The 27,960-nt window shown below is 42.5% G+C and overlaps 2 protein-coding genes across 3 annotated transcripts in view; one reads left to right on the top strand and one right to left on the bottom strand.

Moving 5' to 3' along the window:
• The window catches only part of LOC308459251 (ATP-dependent translocase ABCB1-like), a 56,064-nt gene extending 52,610 nt beyond the window's left edge, over positions 1–3,454 (top strand). The window contains 1 exon segment of the mRNA XM_080974385.1: positions 1,007–3,454. Within this exon segment, the coding sequence (XP_080830511.1) occupies positions 1,007–1,213 (207 nt within the window). The 3' untranslated portion in view covers positions 1,214–3,454.
• On the bottom strand, positions 2,746–27,875 carry CROT (carnitine O-octanoyltransferase). Of its 2 annotated transcripts, none has more exons than XM_080974446.1 (17): positions 27,645–27,875; positions 25,645–25,765; positions 23,437–23,561; positions 21,696–21,877; positions 20,951–21,075; positions 17,991–18,099; positions 15,696–15,789; positions 15,480–15,605; positions 13,818–13,919; positions 12,993–13,076; positions 12,774–12,881; positions 11,025–11,155; positions 9,490–9,613; positions 7,812–7,890; positions 6,533–6,626; positions 5,252–5,371; positions 2,746–3,959 (listed from the first exon to the last, which is right to left on the bottom strand). In XM_080974446.1, exons 2-17 carry the CDS (start codon positions 25,757–25,759, stop codon positions 3,839–3,841), a joined length of 1,839 nt encoding a protein of 612 aa, XP_080830572.1. In that variant the 5' UTR covers positions 25,760–25,765; positions 27,645–27,875; the 3' UTR covers positions 2,746–3,838. The 2 variants fall into 2 exon arrangements, with proteins under 2 accessions (XP_080830572.1, XP_080830573.1); XM_080974447.1 differs by lacking the exon at positions 27,645–27,875 and adding an exon at positions 25,934–26,065.
• Between the last annotated feature and the right edge of the window lie 85 nt (positions 27,876–27,960).

Raw genomic sequence — 27,960 nt, 5'->3', positions numbered from 1 at the left:
GAAATTGAACTGTTGGAAGGTTACAGCACCTGTTGTGGCTGTAGAGACTGATGCAGGAGAGACATGTTTTCTTGCAACTGGAGCATCCTGCAGCTGCACCACAGGGTTTCTTCTCTCTGCACTCCTCCCAGCAGTCATTCCTCCTCTGGTCCCTGCCATGAATACACATCTTGACTGTCTCCAGGCGCTGCATCTGCAAGAGTTTCCCACAGGGCGGTGTTGACCTACCAGCCTTTGTGTCATGTTTGCAAACATCCTTGTAACACAGAGTTGGTCGGCCAGTATCTCACTCCTGCATGTTCTCATGGAAGGACACTGTCATCTTGTTGAGCTTAGGCAGACACCCTATCTAGTTGTGAAGAGTCTTTTACAGCTGATGAGATCAAATGCCTTCGCCAGGTCTATGAAGGTGTCTCTGCTCTCCGCATTTCTCCTGCAGCCAGTGCAGTGAGGAAATTGTTTACCTCTGAACTCCAAAGCCACATTGTGACTCGGGATCTTGTCAGCGAGTGAGTGTAATCTGAGGCAAAGCCTTTCCCAGTGGTACTCAGCAGGGAGATTCCATGGTAGTTGTTACAGTCATGACGGTCACCCTTATTCATGTTAAGAGTCACAATGCTGGAGCCGTGCATGTCTTGTAACACTCTGGTATTCAACTAAAACAAAAGGGCAGGTGGAATAATGTTCCATTGCACAACAGGCCTCCCCCCCCCTCTACTCTGCTTGCAAATACTCTGCACCATCCCCAAATCTGCCCCTGGTTCCCCAGTCCTGGCCATGATTTGTTATGATCTAAGGCAGTAGGAGGTTCTTCATTATTACTATGGTTGCTCATTGTTTTTCCAGTGATGCATTTATAAAAATGTTCGGTTATGAAAGCTTACACGATTTCCTCATTGTGGTGAAATTCCTTTATTTAAAAAATATTGTTCACTACTTGAATCTCAAGTAAACCCTTTCTATTTCTGTTTCCCATTCACTGAAAATAATTTTCTGTTTTCAACAGGTTGTCCAAGAGGCTCTGGATAAAGCCAGGCAAGGCCGCACCTGCATTGTAATAGCTCATCGCTTATCAACAGTGCAGAACGCGGACAGTATAGCAGTGATCCAGAATGGGGAAGTCAAAGAACAAGGAACACATCAACAGCTACTGGCTGCAAAAGGAATCTATTACGCTCTAGTCAATGTTCAGGCAGGATCAGCCCCTGCATAAATTAAAACAAAAGCAGAATATTGCTAAAGCTGAATTCACTTCTTGAGATGGCGATTGCAAGAGGCACTACTTGTATCATCACCATATTAAACAAAATAAACGAGTATTGGCGGATAGGCTGAATTGCAGCAAGGCTTCTCAAACCGAAGCTTTTCCTATCTCGATCCATTTTATACACTAGGGTGTGCTTACCTTTCGTTCTCAGCTGTCTAGAGACACATGTTTGCTGTCCTTTTTCAAAAGTTACAGTTGTTTGATCACTCCAAGGACTTTGCTTAAAAATACACACACCTGAAAGTGAAAGAACGAGACAAGCCCTCCCTTTCTTTGCACCCTGGAAGCCAGAACTACAGACCAAGAAGATATGTCAACATCTGAATGGCTAATTGAAGTAAGACCAACTATTATCTACTAATTTAAAAATGGACAATTGTGCCGGAGCAACATTGGTGAGTACTCTCAAAGCCAACTATTTTGGATTCTCAGTGAAAAGGATTTTTATAAGTCTCAGTTGGCGATTGTCAAACTTCCTGGATTGACCTTGGGATGGCTGCCGTGGAAACCTCACTCCACTGGTTGTTTTTTAATGAAGCAGCATTAAGCATGTTTCTTTATCGCTTCCTCACAACATACTGGGAAGCAAATCTACTTGTGTGGCTGTTTTCATTTGAGACTCCTGAAGAAGACCATAGAGCCCGACGTAGCTAGACTGTCCCCCTCCCCACAAATGGGCCAGTCAAATGCAACTGCCTGTGGGAAAGAGCCTTTTTAAGCTTTGGTGGACATTGCTACACTCTGTGGCAACAAATACTGCAGTTAAACTAAGAGCTGCATGAATAACTCCATTCTGTTCTTTAGTAGAGGACTCCAGCTTCTAGTATTACTGGGAGAACTTTTCTGTCCACTTTCTCCAGAACATGCCTAATTTTTATACACAAAATATATCCCTTCCTACCCACTTTTTCTTCTAAGCTAAAGCCCCCAAATGTTGTCACCTTTCATAGAATCAGGGAATGGGCCTCAAAAGTCATCTAGTCCTACCCCCTGCAGTGCAGAATCTCAACTAAAGAATCTATGACAGATGGCCATCCAACCTCTGCTTAAAAACCTCCAAAGGGGGACACTCCACCACCTCTGAGGGAGACACTTATACTGTTGAACAACTCTTCCCGCCAGAAAGTTATTCCTGATGTTTAATCAGAATCCAAGTTGCTCCAGCTCCTTGATCATTTCGGTTGCTTCTCTCTGCATCTTTTCCAGGTCCACAATATCCATTTTGGCATAAATGACTGGATTTTACAGTTTACCACTTTTTTATATTGCTTTTCATTAACTGACAGCTGCATTGGGTAGTTTCTTGTGGAAGAATGGGGTATAAAGAGAATGTGAATATTTATCTTTAAAACATATAAGTGTCCTGAAGAATTTAAGCACGATATGGGTTAGGGGAGTTTGACAAGTTTGACAGGAGCCTGCCTGCCTTCTTCACAATGAAGTGTGTATATGTACATACAGATTAATCAAGCCAAAACTGTCTTTGATGTGGTTTTATTCCAAAGAGAAGAAATTACATAATTGATAAAATTATGAGGGGGTGCATCGTTTTAAAATGCTAAGGAAGTCCTGAGAATTTTGCGGAGCTATACGCGTGAAGCAACAGTGGTATACATACTTTCTAATAATCACCATATATATATATATATATTTGCAAGCTTTCAAGTACAGTTTCATTTAATATTCTTGGTTTGGAAAATAAAAGCAAAATTTTAAAACAAGTTTCACACATGATCATTCTATTCAAAAGCCTTTTTTAAAGTGGTGGTTTTTGAGTTGCAAAGATCCCATCACAGAAAATAGGACAGTAGTGAATAATTACATAAAGCAATAATCCCAATCGTGATTACTTTACACCAGGGGTGACTAACGGCCAGCGGGGGGGGGGGGGATTACCCAACCCCAAACCAAGTTTTTCTGCCATTCTTTTTTTCAAGGTAGAAATAGCATTGGGGTCCAAATCATCCGCCATCACTAGACTGATAATTTGATGAGCAGCTGGGTGCTTACCTGCCTGAGAGTGTGGCAAGTGGTGTGTATTTGTGTGTGTGTGTGCGTGTGCGTGCATATCCACTGCTGGCAAGCAGCTCATGTAAGGCTGGCCAAGGCTGATTTTTTTTTGCCCATGGTCCAGAAAAGCTTACCCACCCCTGCTTTAGAAGCTAAAAATTCTAAGAGCCATGATAATCATCCTGTCTTGAAAGGAATCATGATTCATAATCCTTGCAAAGGCACAGAGCATATGTACCATTTTCTGAACTACCACTGATTTGCTCATGTTTTTGCATTGCTGAGGCTTGCTTTAATATTGCATAGTTTCTACTAAGAGTTTGTCATTTTGCATTGCTGTTGCAACATTATTCAAGGAAAACTATTGCATTGTTATTGCAGTAAAGGTCATAATAAAAAAGAAGAGTTTTGCATTCTCTCTGCCTATGCTCAACCAGAAAGTAGCTTACCTAGTTGTAAACACTCCTCTTGGCTTAAACTTTCCTTCCTCAAGTGTACAGGATACACAGACATAGTAATTGCACAAAGCATTAAAGGCACTATATAGTGTCAGCTTCTTCTCTACAGCTGGGCTGTGCTCATTAACTTGACCATGTCCTGTAAACACTGGAACAGAATTTGACACAGATTTTCTGCATCCGTCTCTGGACATGACTTCCAGGTGGTGCAGGCCACAACAATCCTATCAGTGGAAATGTTAAAAAAACCAATTGTTTAGATAAATAGCATTCTAAAAATCAACACAGATGTTCAGTCGCATATGGATGAAGCTGCTGGGCACCCAGATAATGCCATTGTGATTTGACAAGGCGACATACTATACACAGCAATTCTGAATACTAGTATTCAATGGCTTCAATGTAAAGGGTATAAGTATGGAAGAACTGTTTACACCCTTAGCTAAAATGTCTGGATTTCCAGGCCCGATTCAAAGCACCAGTTCTGACTGGACCTCTTAGTATCTCGGGGGAGCACTTTCCCCTGTATCCCCCCCTCCCAGCTCAAACACGCTATCTAGTGAATCACACTAGGTCACTTTTATATTACGATGTCAACTGTGAATCCAGAATCAGTTATCTTTCTCTACTAGCACATTCAGCATCATAATGAATACCATGGCCATACTAGTATTTCACAGCAATGAAAATATTACAGTATCACCAGGACAGGAACAGAAACAGCAACCCCGAGTTCTCCTTGAGATGCTTGTTGTACTTCTCATTCACCCTTGTTTCCCCCCTTGAAGGACATTTCCCCCTCCCATTCTTTAGGGTTGCCATACGTTCGGAAATTCCAAGACATACAACAGAAGACTCTAGTCTGAAGCAGTGTCTGGGCAGAAATTGGGAAAATGTCTGGGAAAATCTGGACATATGGCAACCCATGTCGGCAGTGTCATTTTTGCTGCTGCTGATTTTTCCTAAATACAGTGGTACCTCGGGTTACATACGCTTCAGGTTACAGATTCCACTAACCCAGAAATAGTACCTCAGGTTAAGAACTTTGCTTCAGGATGAGAACAGAAATTGTGCTCTGGTGGCGTGGCAGCAGCAGGAGGCCCCATTAGCTAAAGTGGTGCTTCAGGTTAAGAACAGTTTCAGGTTAAGAACGGACCTCCGGAACGAATTAATTACTTAACCCGAGGTACCACTGTAATAGCAAAAAACGTCTTTTTTGAGATTTGGTAAAAAAGTTCAACAACTTTGGGTAAAACTCACCCCCCCCCCCAAAAAAAGAAAGCTCAAAAACTTTGTCAAAAAAAAAAAAAAGGAGCAACCCTACATTCTTCCTCAACCCCTCCTTTTTATTTGACAAAAATAAAAACCAGTTAAGTGCTGGCTGTGAGGGCAGCCTGTGATTTCTGGTTTGCCTACTGAAATACTGCCAGGGCTGATACTTTCACTGACGATGCACACAGAGAGAAACGCAGAGAGAAGGTTTAAGTTGTTGAGTTGGGGCTAAGAGCATCCTCACCTGTCGTCTCTAATTCTGTAGAAAAAGCCGTAGCCCTGGTGCACCATTGGAACCACAGCTCCCCCGATTCTCGTGTAGCCGACAAGGCTCGTCGAAAGCACAAAGTTTCCACCTCCCCCGCTGCGAATTAAAAAGAAACATGATTGCAGAACGAATAGTTTCCATCCAGAATCAAACAAACACACGGGGCTGCTTTCCCTTTGATCCTTAGCAAGCTACACCAGAGGAAGTGAATGCGCTCTCATCAACATCAAAGCATTAAGAGAGGTTGCCGTAGGTCAGACGGTTGGTCCATCTAGCTCAGGGTTGTCTACACTGACTGGCAACAGCTCTGCAGGGGCTTCACAGAGACAAAGAGCTGGAAGGGACCACAGGGGTCATTGCAGTCCAACCCCCTGCAATGCAGGAATCTTCTGCCTAATGTGGGGCTCGAACCCACAGCCCTGAGATTAAGGGCGTCATGCTCCACCAACTGAGCTATCCCAGCTCGTAGGAATCATTCCCAGTCCTACCTGGAGATAATGGGAATTGCAAAGCAAAGGAATAGGAGGAACTAGCTGGAAGGTGGGTGGAAGTCCTCTCTTTGTCTGCATCCTTCCTGGTCCAGCAGCAAAGACTCAAGAAAGCACCAGGTAAGGACATTTTTAAAGGGAGCACTGCAAGTTACACAGCTGTTCTCCAGGCTCTCCTGGAGCATCTGGGACTGCTCAGCCTACAAGCAGTTGGCCTTGTCACCAAGGCAACATTATCAGCTGCTATAGTGGGCTGTTACTCATCCTGTTTCCACCCAGTCAACCCTGACAAATCTGCCACGCTGGGATTTGGTGCGAGATTTGCTGAGGTGCCCCACACTCCCAAAGGGACGCGGGTGGCGCTGTGGTTTAAACCACAGAGCCTAGGACTTGCCGATCAGAAGGTCGGCGGTTCGAATCCCCGCGACGGGGTGAGCTCCCGTTGCTCAGTCCCTGCTCCTGCCCACCTAGCAGTTCAAAAACATGTCAAAGTGCAAGTAGATAAATAGGTACCACTCCGGCGGGAAGGTAAACGGCGTTTCCGTGCGCTACTCTGGTTCGCCAGAAGTGGCTTAGTCATGCTGGCCACATGACCCACATGACCCGGAAGCTGTCTGCGGACAAATGCCTGCTCCCTTGGCTTATAGAGCGAGATGAGCGTGCAACCCCAGAGTCGTCCGTGACTGGACCTAATGGTCAGGGGTACCTTTACCTTTATCTTTACCCCACTCCCAACTGTCAGACAAAGGCATAGCATTTTAAAAGGTACCTTCTCGAGAAAGCAGGATCTGAGAAGAGTTCTGGCATAGGAAGGCTGTGCTCCTTTGACAGAAGCAGGAGACCTAAAAGATGACGGTCAAATCCTGTAAAGAGAAATAATCCCATGTGGTTTAGATGTACTGTACGGATTTCTTACTTGCTGCTTGTCTCAATAGCCAGCTGTAGATTTTCACAGCTCTCTGTGCAAGATACCGGCGGTGGGAGAAGTATAGTTCAAGCACTTTAGCAATCTTTAATTGGTTCAGCCTATTGGCCTCCTGATTACTGCAGGAGCAGTGGCCAAAATGGATTGGGGATTATGCTTATGGCCATCTGCAGGGATTTCTCAATGGTGTGTTGTGATAAATACCACAAAGAAAATATGCAAATTAGCACAGAAGAACTGGTCAACAATTTCTGATAAATACGGGGTCTGGATGGTGACAAGGCCTAAGTACTGTAGGCCTGGCCTCTGATTAACATACATTCCAGGTCAACTCCTGTTTCCCAATGGGTAAATCTGCTGTCTCTCATGTCAGGTGATGCTGTGCTTTGCAGTCCCAATTGTTGGGACATCAAAGCGCAGCACAGCAATGTTTGAAGGCCTTTTTCAAGCAGCCTCAAGCTGATCCTTTAAAAATCTCCAATTTTCAGAAGTTTAAGGAGCAGAATGAGGTCACTTCAAAGAGCAGCACTGGGAGGAAGAAACTGTTTCCATTATATGCAAACTGCTCCTCTATCCTTCAGCAAGGTGCACTCTGACCACCCATCATCACCTGATGGGCAGGTGGGACTACATTCTGCTCCAGCAGTGGAGTGATCAGGAGCCCATTTTAAGCTTCTAGTTGTTCCTTTGAAGCCCTGTCATACATGATGTATAGCTTTGGGTGGGTAGGCGTGGCTTCCCCAAAACAGCCTAGCAGGCCAAATCAGGAGGCCTAATGGGCCAGGATTGGTCTGCAGGTCAGCAGTTCCCTACCCCTGTCCTGGAGACTTTCCTTTTAAAATGAAAGCTGGACATCAGAGAATTATGGCACACGGGGGAAGTTAACTAGCCGTCTTGCCCCCAACTATGGATGCTCATGAATTTGCTAAAAGGGTAGCAATGACAGCAGTTTATGCTCTTAGGAGGCAGAGCTTGCTGCCTCCAGTGCATGGAAGGGTGAATTAATATGCCACATTTTCAGCTCGGTTCAGCAGCGTGTCGCAATAAAGAGGTGGAGAGAACACAAATGCCAACTTATTACAACAGAAACATCCCTTGGCAAGCGTCAAAAAAAGGAAAGTACCTTTTCCATTCTCACATTCTTTCATCAGTTTATTGTGCTTTGCAAATGCCTTCAGCATAAGCTGTTTTCGTTGGCCGAGCTGCAGAAAGTTAAGAAAAGAAAAATCATTTGAACGTACTGTGGCGCCCAACAGAATAAAACTGAAGACTCCTCCCTCAAGCAAGACGCTGGAGGAAAAATCGTACATCCCTGCTGTTCCCCTCTAAGCCAACTGAAATTCTTCCTTGTCGCCGTTTATGACCTGCAATCCCCGGGCAAAACGAACACTTTTAGAGTTAATGCAACAACTTAGGGCACTTGTCTATTTAACAATACATCAGCCAGCAGGAGGGAGTCACTACCTTTTTATACCCGTGTCCTGCAGAGATGAAAGGCAAATCCATACACAAACAGTGAGCATGCATTGTTTTATTAATTATCAGTACGTGCACTCAGTCAAGTCACGGAGGTCTTATCCAGGTGGCATTTGCTCAAAAAGCACTACAAAAAAGAAAATGCAGCACACCACCTGATCCATACCTTATGCCTGCTTCCTTGCTATCCATTATAGCTATGCTTAAGGACAGCAGGACCCGCTCCATTGGCATAGCAGACAGATGAGCTGGTGTTTCCCTCCTCCTCTCCCCTTAACTGTTAGCTGCCATTTCCTATGGCTGCAACAGAGGGAGAGATGGGAAGGCAGGTCCATCGCATTTACTCAGCTGAGAGATCAGCTTCACCTCCTCCTCTCCCCGAACTGTTTCCTTTCAAGCTGAACTAGCTAACCATCAGAGTGGATCTCTGAATTTGCTTGTTTTCCTCAATGGGACCAGGTAATGCTTAAATATCCATATATGCTAAATGAACAAAACCTTGTTTTATGTTTCCCCAAACAGCCCAGTGAATAAATGTGGAAAAGACCCTTCAAAATGGCAATGGAAAGTGACCGCAGCAAAACTGCAAGAGCCAAACTAAAATGGGCACCGAATGAGCCCTGTAAAAAGAGATAAGCTTTATTACACCATCTCTGGCTGTTTGTTTTGCAACAATCCTGCGGTGTGAGAAACCTGAACAGAGCCCTGTGGGATTTCTGCAATGTGAAATCCTAGCCTCCAAGTTCCCAAACCATTCAGTTAATAGTGGATGAATCCAGAGCTCCAATGCAAGCAAAACACAACAGTACAGTGAACAGAATGAAAAGCAGGAGGAAGAAAGGAAGACCCAAAAAATGGTAGAAGTGAGATGGCCGCCTTATTTCTCTGCCAGATTTCTAATTCTTACCACTTGATAGCAAACCGCAGGAGAGAGATCTATCGCTGCCCCACTTAAAAACAAGGAAATCAAATTCCAGTGAAACAATATAGTTCTGCATTTTAAAAACAACAACAAATGGCTACATCTCCCATGGTGAATGGGTTATGTCTTAGGTCTCAAGTTGTGTGTGTTACATAATATGATTGCTTTAGTTATCTGTACTCTCTGCCATGAAGAAAGCTGGTGAATGGGCTGTATGAGGCAGCAACCAAGATTTAACTACCAAAGGAACATAAGGGCTTATGTATCCACTGGATTTGAACCTTTATTACAAAAAGGCTTGAATAGACAGCCTTGATTCCCACATCCCGGCTACTTTTCACAGCGACAACACAAAGCATGCAGAATTGGAAATCCTAAAGTACTTATTGTTATCAATGCTTACAGTAAAGGCTGGATCTACCATGGATTTGCACCATTCAACAGCTTCCATGGTGCACGGTCTCATAGTCTCTGTCCGGCCATGGTAAAAACGTCTGGTCATAGCAGATTCATAGCAGCAACCTGGGCTAGAAAAGAATGTTAGGACAATTACATGTTTTAAGGAAGTAGGGGGGAGTAAAAGGAGACAGGCAAATTGGAAAGCTTATTCATTTTGTAATTTTAGCTAACGTAAGTAAAGTAAGATTTTCCCCATTTTCAAGGGCAAGAACAGAAGGTGAATGCATGTGAACCTTTAAAAGCAGTAGCGTAATCACAGTGCATTCGTTTATTTATTATATTTCTGCCTCACCCTTTCTCTAAGTAGCTTATGGTGGATTACACCGTTTCACCACTTTCCTTTGATCTTCAAAGCAACTCTCAAGTTGGATAGGTGAGACTAACAGGCCACTCACTCTGCTTCAAGACAGAGAGAGTATTTGAACCCAGGTGTGGACGAATTCCTGCAAAGTTGGTCATATGCAGCATGGCTATTGGGGGATGGGGGGGTTATCACATAGGCACAGGTAAAGACAGTGGCAAAAAAAATTCCTTGCTCTTAGCACAACATTTCCAGCATGGCTACATGCAAGCCACTCTAAATGATTAAATGATGAGTGACCATCTGCATTTATCATTGGTCGATGGAGTGTGCAAATAATGGGGGTGGAAGAGAGGTTACTGGAGGTGTAGTGAGGGTATATTAAAGATCCTACCGATTCAATGTTTTAGCAGAAACCCATATATGAAAGAACCAATCAGACTAACAGATCCAGAAACATGAAGGTAATGGGACTGTTCAAGCCATCAACACAGTGTGTTTGCGTGTGAGCTCTGTGCAGGAGCTCTGTCAGGAGTGCTGGACTGGATTTTGCTGGTGCAACCGCCCAATCTTCCAATCTCCCTGCCGGCACTTTTACGCAAGCCTTTCTTGGTGGTGAAGTGATTGCTTCCCAACAAAAAAACCAATTCAAGCAGCCAATATTTTAATGTAGCTGTGACTGGGAAGCAAGGTATCACAGTGGAATACTGACTGACACCGTCAAAAATGGCTGGGAGTGGGGATAAAACACACCCCTCACAAAGGATCCTAATCCTCTCTGGCTCCTTGGTGTGTGAGGGGCCTTGCCCCATTGGCAGCTATTTTGGGGGTGCACCTACTTTATTTCCACCCTTTGATGACTACCCTGACTTTCAGAGCAGTTCCTACTGCGACTGCTTTAAAAGCACGTACACCAAGGCAGTAGTCAAAGCCCTGATGTCTCCTACAGAGCCTCAAAATCCTTCAGGGACATCCCACTTTGCTTAGGAGGTCCGAATGCTTTTGAAGCATCCTATTGTATTTCAGGCTTCATTCAAAGTGGCTGCACACTCTCTCGTATAGGTATTTTTGGGTGAGCTACTAAGGATCTGCTCCACAATTTACTTCATTTAGGAATCAACATATTCAAAGTTATTTGATTCCACGCGATCAAATTTTGGCTAGATAACTTTTCTTACTGTCCGTGACGTTTATAGTACGCCAGCTGGAGAGCAAGCTGAACAAATGTATCGGGATGCAACTGCTGTTTCTTGATCAGCGCTTTGCCGAAGGTTGTAAAGGCGTAATTCACCACCTCTACGTCAGACACCTGAGAAAAACAAAACGCTGTCACCACAGGATAAAGGAGCGGGAACCCAAACAAAATCCAAAATTTCAACTTCCAAACTCTACACAATTATGCATATTGACTATTCTATTTCCTCTCCACCCTCCACACCCCTTACATAGCACTATTGGATTCAGGTGAAAACAGGAACTCGAATGCATTCGGATCTTACCCTTTTTTTTAGATCAACCTTTTTACAATGCAACCCTATGCAAGTCTCCTCAGAAGTAAACCTCATTGAGTTAAACTGGACTAAAGGGGCACCCTAGATTAATTGCAGGTAGGGGGCACCATCTAAAACCAAAGGAAACATGCTATTTCTTTCAAAAGAAAAGAATGTGTGAGTGTCTGGAAGCGGTTGGAGGATGGATGGCGGCTAACAGATTGAGGTTGAATCCTGACAAGACAGAAGTACTGTTTTTGGGGGACAGGAGGCGGGCAGGTGTGGAGGATTCCCTGGTCCTGAATGGGGTAACTGTGTCCCTGAAGGACCAGGTGCGCAGCCTGGGAGTCATTTTGGACTCACAGCTGTCCATGGAGGCACAGGTCAAATCTGTATCCAGGGCAGCTGTTTACCAGCTCCATCTGGTACGTAGGCTGAGACCCTATCTGCCTGCAGACTGTCTCGCCAGAGTGGTACATGCTCTGGTTATCTCCCGCTTGGACTACTGCAATGCGCTCTACGTGGGGCTACCTTTGAAGGTGACCCGGAAACTACAACTAATCCAGAATGCGGCAGCTAGACTGGTGACTGGGAGCGGCCACCGAGACCATATAACACCGGTCTTGAAAGACCTACATTGGCTCCCAGTACATTTCCGAGCACAATTCAAAGTGTTGGTGCTGACCTTTAAAGCCCTAAACGGCCTCGGTCCAGTATATCTGAAGGAGCGTCTCCTCCCCCATCGTTCTGACCGGACACTGAGGTCCAGCTCCGAGGGCCTTCTGGCGGTTCCCTCACTGCGAGAGGCCAAGTTACAGGGAACCAGGCAGAGGGCCTTCTCGGTAGTGGGCCCGCCCTGTGGAACACCCTCCCATCAGATGTCAAAGCGATAAACATCTACCTGACATTCAGAAGACATCTGAAGGCAGCCCTGTTCAGGGAAGTTTTTAATATGTGACATTTTAGTGTATCTTTCATCTTTGTTGGAAGCCGCCCAGAGTGGCTGGGGAAACCCAGCCAGATGGGCGGGGTACAAATAATAAATTATTATTATTATTATTATTCAAAAAGATTGTTTTCATCATTTACCAGTTTACGTAGCTTTAGAGCTCACGCCTATGCAAGTTTACTCAAAAGTGGGTCCTATTAAGTTCAAAGCATGTGTGCACAGGATTTTAGCTCTAATCAGTTAAAACCAATTTGATACAACTGACTCGTTACTTCAATCAGCAATAATTTACTGTCACAAATAAATTGCTGTCGGAGAGGAGGTGGTTTGTACTAATGAGTTCTGAAAGCTCTAATGTTTAATCAATTGTGCCTGTCCCAGATATCATTGTGCTTTGAGAACTCAGTGAAGCTAGTCAGGCAGCTAACCCACAACAGGTATAAATAAAGGAACCCGTGTCTACAGAAAAATGCAGAGAGAGGACATACCTGCTTCTCATACTGTTCCTTAGAGTGCACAATGTTGTTTAGCACTTTCTGATCCAACCTGAACACAAGTTCCTCTGGCCAGGGGATATCCCGCACTTTGTCTGGTCCCTGTTTTTCATTTCAAAAGATGAGAGAGTAGTCCCAAGATTTATTTCCATAAACGTGAGGATCTTATCATTAACTGGCATAGGATAGGATGAAACTGTAAATCTTTCATACCTTCCACCTTCCCTCCGACTCAACAACCTTGGCATCGATGTAAGAACAGAGGACTACCAAAACCATGGCATCTAGAGGAGAATGCTGGAACATGCGCAAGACAGAAATGACTATATTAGTGCACCATAAACTTGGGCCCAAACTTACTGATTTTGATTCTCTGGCATTCCTCCACAAAAAGACTCTCAGGGTGCAGCACCAGCAATGTTTTGTATTGCAATGATAAACCACAATAAACCAGAAGGTCTGGCTTATCAGAAATGAGTAAGTGTGCTGGCGAACACTGAGCAATTCCTCCCACTTTGCTACCCCCATAACAAGAGAGTCTTGGCTTTCCTTTATGTCTGTAACAGTGATTACGTTTTGTTGCTCCCTAACGAGCCATGATCCTTAGCCAACCTGAAGCCATGTTTTGTTGTTGGTTTTGCTGACTAGGGAGTAACAAACCAAGGCTTACTGGTGTATTCCATTTGCAAGGCAAAGTGGGACTGTTCAGTCAGCATACTGCCCTTTCTAGATAAACCACACAGGGCCTGAAAATCTGGTTTACTGTTATGTGCAAATGCATTCATTGAGAGTTTCTTTCATTATGTTATGCTTCTTTTTTATTCCGTATTTAGCTAGCCAGCTCAGACTATAAAGCAACTCCTTTATAAATTGTTATTTATTTGAGGTATTTGTGAAAACAAGAGTGCTAAAACAGAAACTGCTATTCAAAAAGATACAACTCCTTTTTTACCACCAACGTCCCCCCCAAAAATAATAATGTAGGATTTAAGGAATACAAAGAATCGATGGGGCCTCAGGTAAAAAAAATCTACTTACATCACAGTTTGAACCCAACACTCCATTTGAGAATATAATGAGGTTGTAGGATTTGTCTCCCCAGCGTAGCGTTGGATCTCCCAATAGAGCCAAAGAGGTGATCTAAGTCAAAAGTTAACATTTAAGTTCCAAAAGAAAAGCCTGCAACGTTACCTTTGACAAAATTGGCAAAAAAATGAACAGAAGATCAAAATGAAATCATACAGTTCCCATATCACTTGGCTGCATCTAAGGGTGAAATGAGACAGCAAATTCCCAAACTGCCCTCTGATTCCTCCCCACCCAGAACTGGCTTCTGCAAGGGCCATTCATTCATTATAGAACAGTATGAAACAGTTTGCACATTAATTTGCATTATTTTCCTCCTCTCTCTTCATTCTTTTTCAGTTTTCTTTCAAGTCACTTAGACTGTAGATAGACCACTAGTTTAAACTAAGTGCTTCAGCAGAAAGGTGGCATTTTGATGTAGCAAAGAAAGAACAGACTAACAGTTGCTCAAAATACAGTCGTACCTCGGCTCCTGAACGCCTTGGGAGTCAAACGTTTTGGCTCCCCAACAATCAAAAACCAGAAATGAGTGTTCCGGTTTCCGAATGTTCTTTTGGAAGCCGAACACCCAGCGGGCTTCCACGGCTTCTGATTGGCTGCAGGAGCTTCCTGCAGCCAATCAGAACCCACGCTTCAGCAGTCAAATGCTTCAGAAGTCAAACAGAGTTCCGGAACGGATTCTGTTCGACTTCCGAGGCACGACTGTACAGTTCTTCTTCTCATTAGCTCTTTTTGATATAGACCAAAGTATTGATTTACACGTATGTGTAGAGGGCATTTGCCTGTATACACCGGTATTTTATAGAACTAAATATTGAAAAGGTTGAACTGGAGAGGCCAATCTCCCAGCACAAGCAAATGGTCCTCAGCCACGTTTGGAATGCAAATTAGCCCTAAGAAATAACCACAACACTCCCACAGTTCAGTATTACAGTTAATGCCCAACAATCTTTTTGTTGCTAATCAGTGTTTTCCTTCTTTGCCTGTACTCGAAAGCTGCCTGTAGAAACCATGTTGCTATATAACCACTGCAAGAAGCTAAGATATAAAAGGCATGAGGATTAATTTTGATGTTTAATTCTGACTGTTCTTTTGTAATCATTACTGTGATCCTGCTTTAATATTTTCGTTGAGTTGCGGACTGTTTTGTATTTTATCAGAGTTTTTGCTGCATAGCATCCAGCTACACAGGTCTCGTTCTCTCTCCCATTTGACATGCTTCTGATTGGGATGGAAATTTCTTTTGGCCTGAGCGAATGGCCGCCTGGCCTCTCGTGATACATGCTACCTGCTCGGGAGCATAACTGCTCTGCAGGCACTTTGGTGTTGTGCGCCATGTTCATTTCCACTGTTTACTTGTGACATGCTGCAGTTTGTCCTGTGAGCGCAGGAGCAGAGATTATTTAGCAGAGGGTGGGATGTGCCAGTTTTGTGTCAACATTGATACTGCCTGATATGTCCGATCTTAAAACAATATCATTATATTAGGGTAATTAATGGGTGGAGCGAAACCTACAGCTTCGAGCACAACACGAGGTAAGCCAAATGTTTATTTAACACGAAGCAGGTTATTAAGAACTGCGCAGAATATGGAATCCAGCAATCCATAATTACCTCTGTATAATTTTCAGGTGTAGCTTGAGGACTCAGTTCATCAAGGGAGACTACAAATACACTGCTCTGTATTTTTTCCAACAGGGACAGGTTCTTTGGATCCAAGTTGATAAGATAGTCGCGTGTCTAAGAGACAAGTGTAGTCATGATTAAACATCAAAAAACACATCAATCCAGGCAATCACTGCCCTCCACCACAAAAAGAAGTGTACCAACCTTTGCCCATGGGGTTCTTTCCTGAGATGTTAAGGCAGACAATCCTGGCCCTTTGGGTTCATTTTGGCATCTCTCTTTGATGTAGGAAAGTTGCCTTGAAGGATTAAAAATAAAAAATGAGAAATTAAAGCTAGTTAGTAGTTCAGATGCAAAATATCAGTTAAGGTACTCTCTTATGCCTGTGATTACCCAGAACTTGAAACGAACTAATTCAAGTTCCAATGTCCAATCAGCTAGGCCACCTTGTCTACCTTCATATGCCCACATGCTTTCTCTCAGACCCCACCAGGAGTCTAAGATGGTCTAATGAATTGTTTGCATGCTTTCTTGGAACCCATTTCAGATTCATGCCTTTTACAACTATAGTATACCCATGGCAAAAACTGCACAGAACTACTTGTTCCCCACAATTTCTAGGAGGTGCACCTATGCTCAGTGGATCTTGCACTATTTCTCTGTGGAAATATGTCCTTACAGGTCAACATTCATAGTGCAACCACATATGTGTTTCTCTTTTCTAGCACGTTCTCTTTTTCGCCTTGATTTTTTTTTTTTAAGTAATATTTTAATTGCTCTCTGAAGCACGCAGGTAGTAGCGATGCCTTTTCAGAGAAAAGGAGATAGAGGTCAATGGTTGTTTCTGCAGTAAGGCCCTTTAATGCGGCTGGAAACAGAACAGAGTCAAAATCTCCTTTTCACCACTACATTCACAGATACCATGAATGGAAGAGATGGTGGTTTTCAGGAGATGGGGCACAAAAGATTGAAAGGAGAGGGATAGCTGTGGCAGCAGTGGCCCTTGTAGCAGCTGCTGTCTGGAAGTTGTCGTCCCCTCCTGCCTTTCCCACCGCACATTTCTCAACAGCCAACGCCTATTACCTGTACACTTAGGACACTCTGGGGAGAGGGCAAATGGCAGCAGCTGCTGCTATAACCACTCAGCCCATCCAACTATTCAGAGAAACCCAGAGAGGTACCCAAATGGCATCCTGTTTTTTAAGCCCAAAGTTGTCATTTGAATTTAAAACTACGGTTCAATATAGCACTAGTGTATTGAGCAGCATCCACCGCCATGGATGAAACTCCCACTGAGCCAAGGTCTCTTGCAGTAGTTTGCTCCTTTTCAGCTTTCACTTCTTTTATTAGTTCCTGTTCACTGCACTTGGGAAATTAGTAGTGACTCACAATGCAATCAGTTTCTTTCCTTTTCTCATGAGGCTGGAGAAAAGCATTAGTTTTATTTCTTTTTCTCTTTTCTTTTCTTTTCCTTTCTGAAATCAGTAATTGAAGCCTGTTCCCATGGGGAGCAGAAGTCGACTAATTAAGAGGCAATTCATCATGAGTCCCCCACGTATACTGAACAGGAAACAATAAGAGGAGCAGAAACTTCAAGGAGGAAATTTTTAAACTCACAGTAAGCACTTAATAGTGTCAATGTCACTTTGCTACAATTGTTTTTTTGCGATAAAATGCAAAGAAAAAAAATGTCACAAATCAGTCAAGACAGAAAACACTGGAATGCAATGATCTTTTAATGACGTAATCTGGATCCTCCATAAAAAGTGAGTGAATAACGGATAGGAATTTTAGAGGAAGGAGTTAATGTGAAAGAAACATAATACAGTTGTACCTTGGAAGTCAAACGGAATCTGTTCCGGAAGTCCATTCAACTTCCAAAATATTCGAAAACCAAATTGCGGCTTCTGATTGGCTGCAGGAAGCTCCTGCAGCCAATCAGAAGCTGCGGAAGCCCCATCAGACATTCGGGTTCCAAAAGAATGTTCCAGGGCATTCTGGATTCAAGGTACGACTGGAAGTGGAACTCTATCAGAGTACAGTCCACAAAACACTACTGCCATGCAGATGCCATTTATTTCAATGGAGCTTGCAAAACTCCTTTGAAGATGTATAATCTTCCTTGCAAAATGTTCCCTCAGTGATCTCATGGATTCAGTTACAGATAGGTAGCCGTGTTGGTCTGCCATAGTCAAAACAAAAAAATTCCTTCCAGTAGCACCTTAAAGACCAACTAAGTTAGTTCTTGGTATGAGCTTTCGTGTGCAAGCACACGAAAGAAGTGTGCTTGCACACGAAAGCTCATACCAAGAACTAACTTAGTTGGTCTTTAAGGTGCTACTGGAAGGAATTTTTTTGTTTTGATCTCATGGAGACATTTTTAGAATACAAATGTTACTTTTTAACATGTTGTGTAACTCACATTAAATCTACATAGAAACAAAGTAACAGAAACAAACGTGATCACTGATTTTTAACTTGTACTTATTGTAAATATACCTAGAAATCTCTGGTGGGCTCAATAATTGACCATCGTGTACCCCATCAAATGCAAAAATTCGACCTTGGCACAAGACTATCAAGTGAGATGGGGATTCACCTTCACTGTCTGAAAGATGAAAAAGAAAAAAGCCTGTGAGCATGATGCAGTCACTGCAAAATGCCAGGTAAGGTGCTGCAACAAATAAAACCAATACAATAACCTCTTTTAATCATTACCCAGTTCAATGGAGAAATGTGTTTCTCAGTCCAACACAAGTCTGCGCTGCAAAGATAACTGAAACAGAAAAGGTCTATAGCATGATGTGACAACACAGCTAAATATTTAGGATTCTCTGCAATGTTTACCTCTGGAAAGGAAGAAATAAAACATAGCAGGTGTTGGCTGCATTTTGTTTTATCTGGATGAATACTGGAGTGATTTCCAGCGGATGCTTGGACACTTTGATCACAGCAATACATTGGTGACTAGAGTATTTTTAAAAAATATCCTTTTCTTAAATGATATGAGCATTAGCATCCACACAAACAAGCTCGAAATACTGTGTACTCTTATCAGAAGATGGGTACACAAGTGGGATATTAGTTGGTTAAACTGGTCCAGGCAGCCAGGTGTACACCCAGACGAGCTTTGAGGCACCGAGGCAAATTGACCTCAGTAGCTAGACTGGTTTGTGAGAGTATTTGGCTGGGGTGGAGAGTTAGGGAATTTGGCCTGAGACAAAAGCCACTTAAGAGGCTAGTGTGAGGGCCTCTCAAATCTTCAGAAACTGTCAACAAGCACTTTTAAGACTCCCAAATAATTATTTGCATTCCCTTATGTATACAGTACTCCTTTAACAAATCAGCAACATTATTTTAAAATTTATGCTTTGTCTAGTGGCAGAGTTCATCTCACACCTAGGCCTACTATCCATGTTCCTAAGGCATGGTAACACACACACCTGTGTTTATATAAAGTGAGGATGAGGGAACCAGTACCCCTGACATGCTAATCTTCACTGTATGGCTTTCACCAAATGCTGAAGGCCCACACCTTGTTACTCTGTTCTTCGACTGTTAAGGTATTTTTGTTTTGTGGGTCCCACCCATTTTGTTGAATCTATACAGTACTATTTAGTGTTTTGATCATTACAGCACTTTGAAATGCTTCACTTGTTTTCAAAACTATATATTGTGACCGGCCTCAGGACTTTACGGTAAGGGGCAGGTAAGCAATATTACAAATAAACATGTGAGAGAGTTGCCTGGTCCTCGGCCGTTGATGATACGGTCCAGGTTACAGGCTCTTTCCTAGAGATGAGAGGAAGTGGAAGCAACTGCAGATGGACTGAGGGGACAGGTTGATAGTAAAGACGCCAGCCCACAGAAGCAGCCCTTGTGTTGATCTAGAGAAAAACTTCTCACCTTTGAAGAATGGTCTCACCTTTCAATAACCAAGGAAAGAAAGAAACGAGAGTGAGCGTTTGCTTTCTCCCTAACCACTGCCTCTTCCAGGAGGGGGATGGGAGAGTTCAAAGGTTCTCGTTAGGACATGGGAACATGGATCTGACTTGAGACATCTTCATTCCTACAGCTCAGTGTTATTGCTGCTAATGGTCTCTGCCCCTCGGCCACTAGCCCACAATTAGTGCATACTGCCCTAAGTAGATGGCACAGGTTTATAAAGAAGCAGGCAGATCATTTTACCTTCAGGAATGTTACATGAAGGAGGCATTCTCGGTTTGTACATCGCAACTACCTACATATTGGCATAACTGAAGAGCACAGTGGCAACAGGGCATCTTTTGCAGAGGCAATCAAAGAGACTGGGTGTGCCTATAAAGACTATTATCACACCAAGAGCTTCATACACCTGTAAACAACATTCCTGGTGACTGTGTGTTCAAGCGGATGAAGAGACGCAACTCAGCATTAATGTAAATATAACATTGTCAGTACATGGCTTTACTGGGGCATCGATTCATATTCCCTGAAACCTCTTGCACTGATGGCTTTACTGGTGGGAAAGGCCTCTCCATCGGCTCACCAGAAAGATGAGCAACTTTTGCCTCCTGGTCTCCTTGAATAGTTTCCATTCCAGATGGACATTGCAAGAACTCTGTAGCTAAGAACTAGTGCAACTAATAACTAGTGTCCAAGTTTGTTTTATATAAAATAGTTTCACAACTACTTTTATTTTTATAGACATTACAATCATTGCAATTTAATCAACCTACTAACGTTCACTGTGACCAAAGTACAAACATAATTTAAGAAGCTTTTTTACTGTCAACCAAATGAGGCCAAAGGAAATCCACCCTCTTTTCAATTAGATTTATAGATGTGACCGAACCTTTTTGTTCTTATGTAGGACTGCAAGATCCTGTTACTGAAGGTGCTACTGTGCTTTGAAGAGTTGCACAAAAAGTAAAATCGTGTGGCTTTTTAGTGCCAAGATGCTGCAAAGACCATGCTTACCGTATTTTTTGCTCTATAAGACTCACTTTTTTCCTCCTAAAAAGGGGAAATGTTTGTGCGTCTTATGGGGCGAATGCAGGCTGCGCAGCTATCCCAGAAGCCAGAACAGTAAGAGGGATCGCTGTTCTAGCTTCTGAGATTCAGAATATTTTTTTTTCTTGTTTTCCTCCTCCAAAAACTAGGTGCGTCTTATGGTCTGGTGCGTCTTATAGAGCGAAAAATACGGTAACTGAAGTTATCCTTTTAAGTGATTTTTACACAGGTTACAAAGATTTCAGTGGGACTTTTAAGAAATAAGTGACTATTTGCCTCTGGATTCCCACACTGCAGATTAAACCTTACTGTGAGGCCAGAAAATGAAACAAAACAATAATAATAATTCTTAAAACCAGAGCAGCAAAATAAATGTACTTGTGAGCCCTTTTGTATGCAATGGATGCTATATAAACATGCTTTGTTAAAAATAAAATTCTTCTAATCTAGAAAATCATTTTTTTTACCTGTCCTGAAATAACTGGCAATGGAATCTTGTGTAATTCCTGGAATCTTGCAGGTGCTAAATAATTTTCGGAACTGATTCATATCCAGAGGCATATTGCCCTGTTTATGTGCAGGCAACTTTTCTCTGTAATAAAGACAACAATACATTGTTATGATACTCAAATTCTGTTGAAAATAATGTGCAGCAAACCCAGGGATAAGATGGTACCAGATTTGACACCAGGAAGGAATCTTTCCCTGATTAGATAGGCTAGTGTTCTGAACACTTATAACATGTTTCTATAGCCCATGAGAAGAATCACTTACCTAAGTCAGCAAAGCTATCTGCTCATCAGGAAACACTAGTGAGGTGTCCTCTGTTCTCTCTTTTTATGACAATTACAGCCTCATATTGTGCATGCTAATTTGGATGCAGTGCTGTACAGTTCAATGGGACTTACTCCAGCCTGCAGCCTTAATCCACAAGAAGCTGATATATGTTTGAAGCATCTTACATTAGGACACAGGTTTGGACTTCCAAGACACGGACACGGACAGTGCAATCCTATACATGTCCGCTCAAAAATAGTCCCATTGAGTTTACTGGGATTTACTCCCAAGTAAGCAGGTACAGAACTCCTCAAACAATCAAATGGGACTACATTCAGCAATGAACATTAGCAATATTTACACTCCCACCCAAAAAAGTGACCAGTATCATCCTTATATATAAGAACTAATACATGGTGCTTTTAAGTTTCTTACGTTCTCAATAGTTCCCAGAATTTCAAGGTATGCCATACAGCAATGCTTCCTCTTTCTATTTGAGTCCCTTCTTTGGGTGGCCAGTAATGTTCGAGGTAAGGGCCTGGCCCTCCAAAATTATGATAGATTTGTGTTGGTAAACGTGCATCAAGATAGGCCACATTCAGCCACCATTCCTCCAGCTGAAAAGAAACAGCAATTAAGAGCATAAGGAGCCTTGAGCACAGCTCTGACAATTAGATTTGTGTTCTGCCGAATGGCCTCAGGGCAAGAATTGCTTCGTAACTGGCATCAGCACAAGTACCGTATTTTTTGCTCTATAAGACTCACTTTTTCCCTCCTAAAAAGTAAGGGGAAACGTGTGTGCGTCTTATGGAGCGAATGCAGGCTGCGCAGCTATCACAGAAGCCAGAACAGCAAGAGGGATTGCTGCTTTCACTGCACAGCGATCCCTCTTGATGTTCTGGCTTCTGAGATTCAGAATATTTTTTTCTTGTTTTCCTCCTCCAAAAACTAGGTGCGTCTTGTGGTCAGGTGCGTCTTATAGAGTGAAAAATACGGTAGTTCTGCACATCAAAATAGGGTTGGGCATATCAGGATCAAGCAGCCGCCCTCCATGCCACACAACAAACAACATTTGAAAGTAGAGGGAGACTCAATTTCTGATCTGGCATGGGGGATTCCTATGCAAAGAATCTATATCTATATCTATAAATGTGCCTAAAGTAGTTATTTGGATCAAACATTTTCCTATTATATTTTAGTTAAATTGCTTTTCGTACTTTTACACAGAGGTCCTTGCATGCTCCAAGCAATGTGCTGACCACATATGCCTGGTCCAACTATCTGGAAATGCAAGTGGGCTTTGGCCCTTGCTAACATTTCTAGCGGTTAACAATGGTCAACAATGAACATGTGGACATCAGACATTTATCTCATGTTTAGAATCTATAAATGTAGCACTCTACATAGGATTATCCTACACTTAAAGTGTTTTTTGTTTTGTTTTTAAGTATCAGATGCTTGAATTTTCGGAAGATATTATGGCATTTAAAATTTCATGTGAAACTGTCTCCATTTTCTAAACCCTGATATGGGTCTCTGCACAATTAAAATAGGAAAGATAAAAGGATTTCCTTCTGTTTCTTAGATATGAAATGGTAAAATATCACAAACCAGGAATCCAGTTTAAGAATTATTATGTAACAAATATTTTTTTAACTCTTCTTCAATCAACAAATTTAAGACCAAAGCAAAGCAGCCTGTGCTTGAGCACATTAAAATGTTTGTTCCTGCATCTAGATGGATCTACAATACAATTAAAGTGAAGCATTGGTCTTATATTAATTTAGGCTGCACTCCTATGCACACAAATAAGTCCACTGAACACAGAGGGACTTCTGTAGAGAGTAAACATGCATTGGATTGCTCTGCAAGACTTATTGACTTCAGTGGGATGGAAATCAGAATATAGTATTTTTGATTAACTGAACTGGTAATCTGGTTATTATGCATTTGTGCTGTTTTTCCACACATAAAAAGAGGGTTTTGTCCTGAAAATTCTGCTAGAATGTGTGGTTCATCCCACAACAGGAGATGAAGCAGTATAAGTAAGGATCAAAGTATTGAGTCAATGACTGATATTTCTAAGATATAAGCCTTGCACCCTTTTCTTGTCTTTCATTAGAAAACTGATTATCAGCATGAATTAGCAAACCATGCAAGCTTTCTCAAAACATACCCAGTTCCTCTTCACTTTAGCTCTTTCAACTAATTTTTGATGTAGCTCTTTCCCAATCCCATTTCCGAATCTTTTTACTATGTCAGAAGTTCTTTGATATTCTTCTTGATTTAGGAAAGGTCTCACTGCAAAACACAAACGTTTAGTTAAACAAAAATGTTCTGAACCTTTTTATGACTGTACTTCCAAGTTGCATTTATGTTCCAATGTTCAAAATCAATGTGCAGAATACAAACAAAAAACCAAATGCCACGGCTGACAGTATCTGTAAATAGTTATTTCTTAACAGCTGAATGTTAACGAGACAAACACAGTGCAGGTTCATACATACAAACCCATCTCTGTAGTACTAAATGATGGCTTACGTGTGTGCAGGAGAATCGTTATAAATTAATAACCACAAACAAAACTTTCATTATCATCCGGTATCAATTGAAACACAATGTTATTGAAATGGACAGAGTTTGCACATGTGGCTTTGTTAACAAGACTAAGAAGATGCCTGGGTGAATTACGGTAGCCTGCAGTCACTACACTCTCAAAGTAAAATGGTAAGCTCACATTGAGCCTGAACAGTAACCAGTGTTCAGTAGATATATCATAGATATAAGGTATTGTTTTTTTTCCTTTGAGAAGGAGTGTCACCACAACTAATCCTGAGAAGATGAAGAGTGAAACGACATGGACAAGTCCTTTGGCAATATTTGAATATTTTGCCAAGCCTATATTTTGAGTATAACTGAGCCAGGGCTATTTCTGTACTGTAAAATCTGCAAATTGCTATCTCCTACCCTTTTGCCAAATCAGAATAGAGCCAAATACCATGCACACCCTATTCCCTGGCTAGGTTTCAGATTATTACACCTGAAGAAAAAACAGTGAGCCATGGAAGAGTCGGGCAGCAATAATCACTCAGTGATTATCCACCATTGCTAAATCGTGCTGGCAAGCCCACGTCCATTTACCAACTCTGCTTGTTTTCTATTGAACTTCTTTCAAGTGTGCATATTGTCAGAGACTTACACTGCAATTCTAAGGAGCATTCCAACAGGCTGGTATAGCTTGTAAATTGACTCTTAAGGACACAGTCATTACAGTGCTTGGCTGGAGAAATCTGAAGCTATTTGATTCTTAGGCCTATGAAACTTTTAATAGATTAAACTTAAAGGACACAATGTACAATGACAACTTTATACATTGGCATAAATGCCCAATGTTTAGGAAGATATTCAGTGATAGTTGGGAATTATTTTGATTCAGAAGTGTTGCTAAAAAAAAAAAGTATGCAAGTCCTCGGTAACAACCATTCTTTTCTAATAATGTTTCATGAAAAATGAAAACTTACAACAATAAGGGTTGCAAGTATTAATTAACTACGGCTTTAGTTGATCAAGCAATCAATGGGATCTAATTTTATTTCCAACCAAGGTATCCAACCCCCAGGAGATACAACCCATCCGATTTTAAATCGTGAATATGAGAGTTAAGGTTAAAAGGAACATTTTTTTAAAGCTATATGGTTAGTAACAGGAATAAGAAAATATTTTTTTCCTTCTAGCAATGACTGATATTTTTTGTTTTTAAACTGTAACATCTCATAGTTCCTTTGGTATTTCAAACAGGCATTCTAGTTTGAAATACTAGACAATCTAGACAATACACAAATTTATTTACATTTACAGCTCAATCCTACTCAGAAGTAACCGCCACTGAGTTCAATAGTACTCTCTTAGGCTGCAACACTATACCCATTTACCTGATAATAAGTTCTTTAGTAACATCTTAATTATTGTTTCTAAGCATGGTGTCACTTACAGCTTCAGTATATAGAAATCTGCTGTATTTTGAAGGTTGTTTGCCTTGGGTAGGAACCAAGTAATTTTAACAAGGACACTGTCACTGTTTCAAGCTCCTCCCATTTGACTTTAGAAAGTGCAGAGTTGGATAAAGCTTTACAACCTTTGCACAGTTCAGTGGCAAACATTTTTATTGTGACTTCATGTGCTTTAAATATTGAAAGCATACTGGTTACATTTCGTGCTAACTGCAAATAAAGCAATGTATTATGGTAACTGTGTTTCAAAATCCTTAGTACTTTCAGACTCTTAACATGCATGAAGTTATTTGACTAAGCAGACAAAAAGCAGGTTATTCTTTCCATGTTACTTAAGTCTTTACCCACAATAAACATTAACATTTGTTTAACACCTGAATCGAGGTACTTCCTTAAAGATTCATCAAGAGCAGGAACGGGCAGTGAAGGGAGTGAACGCTGATACTGAAATGTACGCTCTTCGGAAGAATCAGTCACTTGGTTTTCCATGACGATCTGCAGAAAACAGTATTTTTTAAAAAAATAAAAATAAACAGACTCCTATGAACTGATTGCACATCCTGATCTGTCGTTAATTCATTTTACTTGGGTCATTTACAATGTAAACCTCTCCCACGATCCAAGTCGATTTGAATGTCCCTGCCTGTTTAAAAACAATCATACCTTTTATTCCAGAGACTTCACGTTCTCCTTCTGCTGGAGTGAATATCTTCTACAGACCTTTTTTTAAAAGTCAAAACTTCAAAGCTATTCCCTCAGAGCAAAGCTTCTAATCTGTGGGAACGGGAAACAGAACAGCAAGTCCTGGGTGTGCCTAGTGAAAAAGGTATTAATCCCGCCCTTCTGAAAGATCATACAGTGGATGCTCGGGTTGAGAATGTGATCCGTGCGGGAGGCACATTTGCAACCCGCAGTGTTCGCAACCCGTGCATCTGTGCATGAACGGCTCGCGATTCAGCGCTTCTGCGCATGTGCCGAAACCCGGAAGTAACCCGTTCCAGTAGTCCTGGGTTCGGCACGGTGCGCAACCCAAAACTGCACAACCCGAAGTGTCTGTAACCCAAGGTATGACTGTAATCTAGAGGGGCTCTCAATGCCACTGAAGTTGATAATGATATGCAAATTTAAGTACAACCAAACTACCTTGTGCAGCTAATGAATTATAGTAATTAATGTATAGTAATAATACATCATGATCTTAATATCATACTCAATTGGGTTTACCCAACATGTATTTTCCCTCCATGGTACATATCACGATACCTCTTAGTGACAACCTTACACTATATTATTTCAATCCCTGCCCTTTGTTTACCACCAGTAGGTTGTTGTGTCAGAAGTCCAGAACAAGCCAGTCTTTACTGATTTTTGTGAAGCATCTTGGGCACCCATGACAACAATGTTCCCTGACTGTGTGCTCTGCCTACCTGGCACCTTTGCAAAAGGTAATCTAAAATGCATTTATTTTGCAGGGTGATTGAGAAACACACACTTCACTTTCTTCCCGAACCCTGTTACAGATAGGTAGCCGTGTTGGTCTGCCATAGTCAAAATAAAAATAAAAAAAAATAAAAAAAAAGTGTGCTTGCACACGAAAGCTCATACCAAGAACTAACTTAGTTGGTCTTATAGGTGCTACTGGAAGGATTTTTTTTTATTTTTCCCGAACCCTGACAACGTTGCTATCATTTCTCGTTCATACACCGTCCAATATGCCCTAAGTGCTTCCCAAAAAGGAAAACTACAAACAGAGGCAGCTGACAGCTTAAGCAGGCTGCATATACACACTGTGCGTTGAAAATACATTCCCCCCCCCCAAACGAACCCCAAGAACAGTCGTTCATTCAGGGACCTACAATCCGCAGCACCCTTAACAAGCCACGGTTTCCAGGATTTTTTTGAGGGGAGGGGAAATATGCTTTAAATGTGTAGGCAACCCTAGTTTCGCAGTCAGGTGCCCTGCGTCCAAGTTGCAGCTGGGGCTCTACAGCAAGCAGTTGCAGGGACAGTAGTGGGCTAAGAAAGTTTTGCTGGTGGCGTCAGCCCTAGCCCAGGACGGCTGATTGCACAGCAAATCAATAGCACAAAACTCTGTCACGCTCCGTTGCGAACTTTGCCTGTTTTCGCGTTATTGTTTTTTTACAGAATTCATCGGGTTGCGCTTTGCAAAGTGTCGAGTTTGTTTGGCTTTGGCTGCTGAGGTGCAGAAACAACAGGAGGCGACTTACGGGGTGGGGTGAGGGAAGGAGAAAGGGGAGCAAGCAAGACCCCCAAAAACTCACTCGCGGGGCGCCCCCCCCTTTCTGTGGGGCTCCCACCCCACCCGGGCGCCCTCCTCCTCCTCTTCCCACAGCCCTGCGCTGCCTCCCCCTACCTGAGCCGCGGCGCCTGGCAGGCCGCGCTGCTTGCTCGCTTTCCCGTTCGGAGAGGCCTCCGCGTAGCAGTCGGGGTCTTCGCCGCCGCCCGTCCCTCGGCCTCCAGCCCAAACAGTGAAGCCGGAGTTGCTCAAGCGGGAGCGGCGGGAGGCGGAGGCTTCTGCTTCTTGGCTCGCTTCTCCTCTCACCTTTACCCCACATCCAGGCCTGCTGGGAAGGAGGAAGTGCCAGCGCCTGGCGGGGCTTCTCCAAGGCGGAGCGCGCGGTGCGCAGAGCGGGTTGGAGGCCGGCCTTGGGTCGCCTGGGCTGGAGCAG

This window comes from Podarcis pityusensis, assembly GCF_964106645.2.
Source record: "Podarcis pityusensis genome assembly, chromosome: 12".
Taxonomy (NCBI): domain Eukaryota; kingdom Metazoa; phylum Chordata; class Lepidosauria; order Squamata; family Lacertidae; genus Podarcis; species Podarcis pityusensis.
Note: the sequence above shows the minus strand (reverse complement) of the source record. Positions and strands in the feature narration are given on the sequence as shown.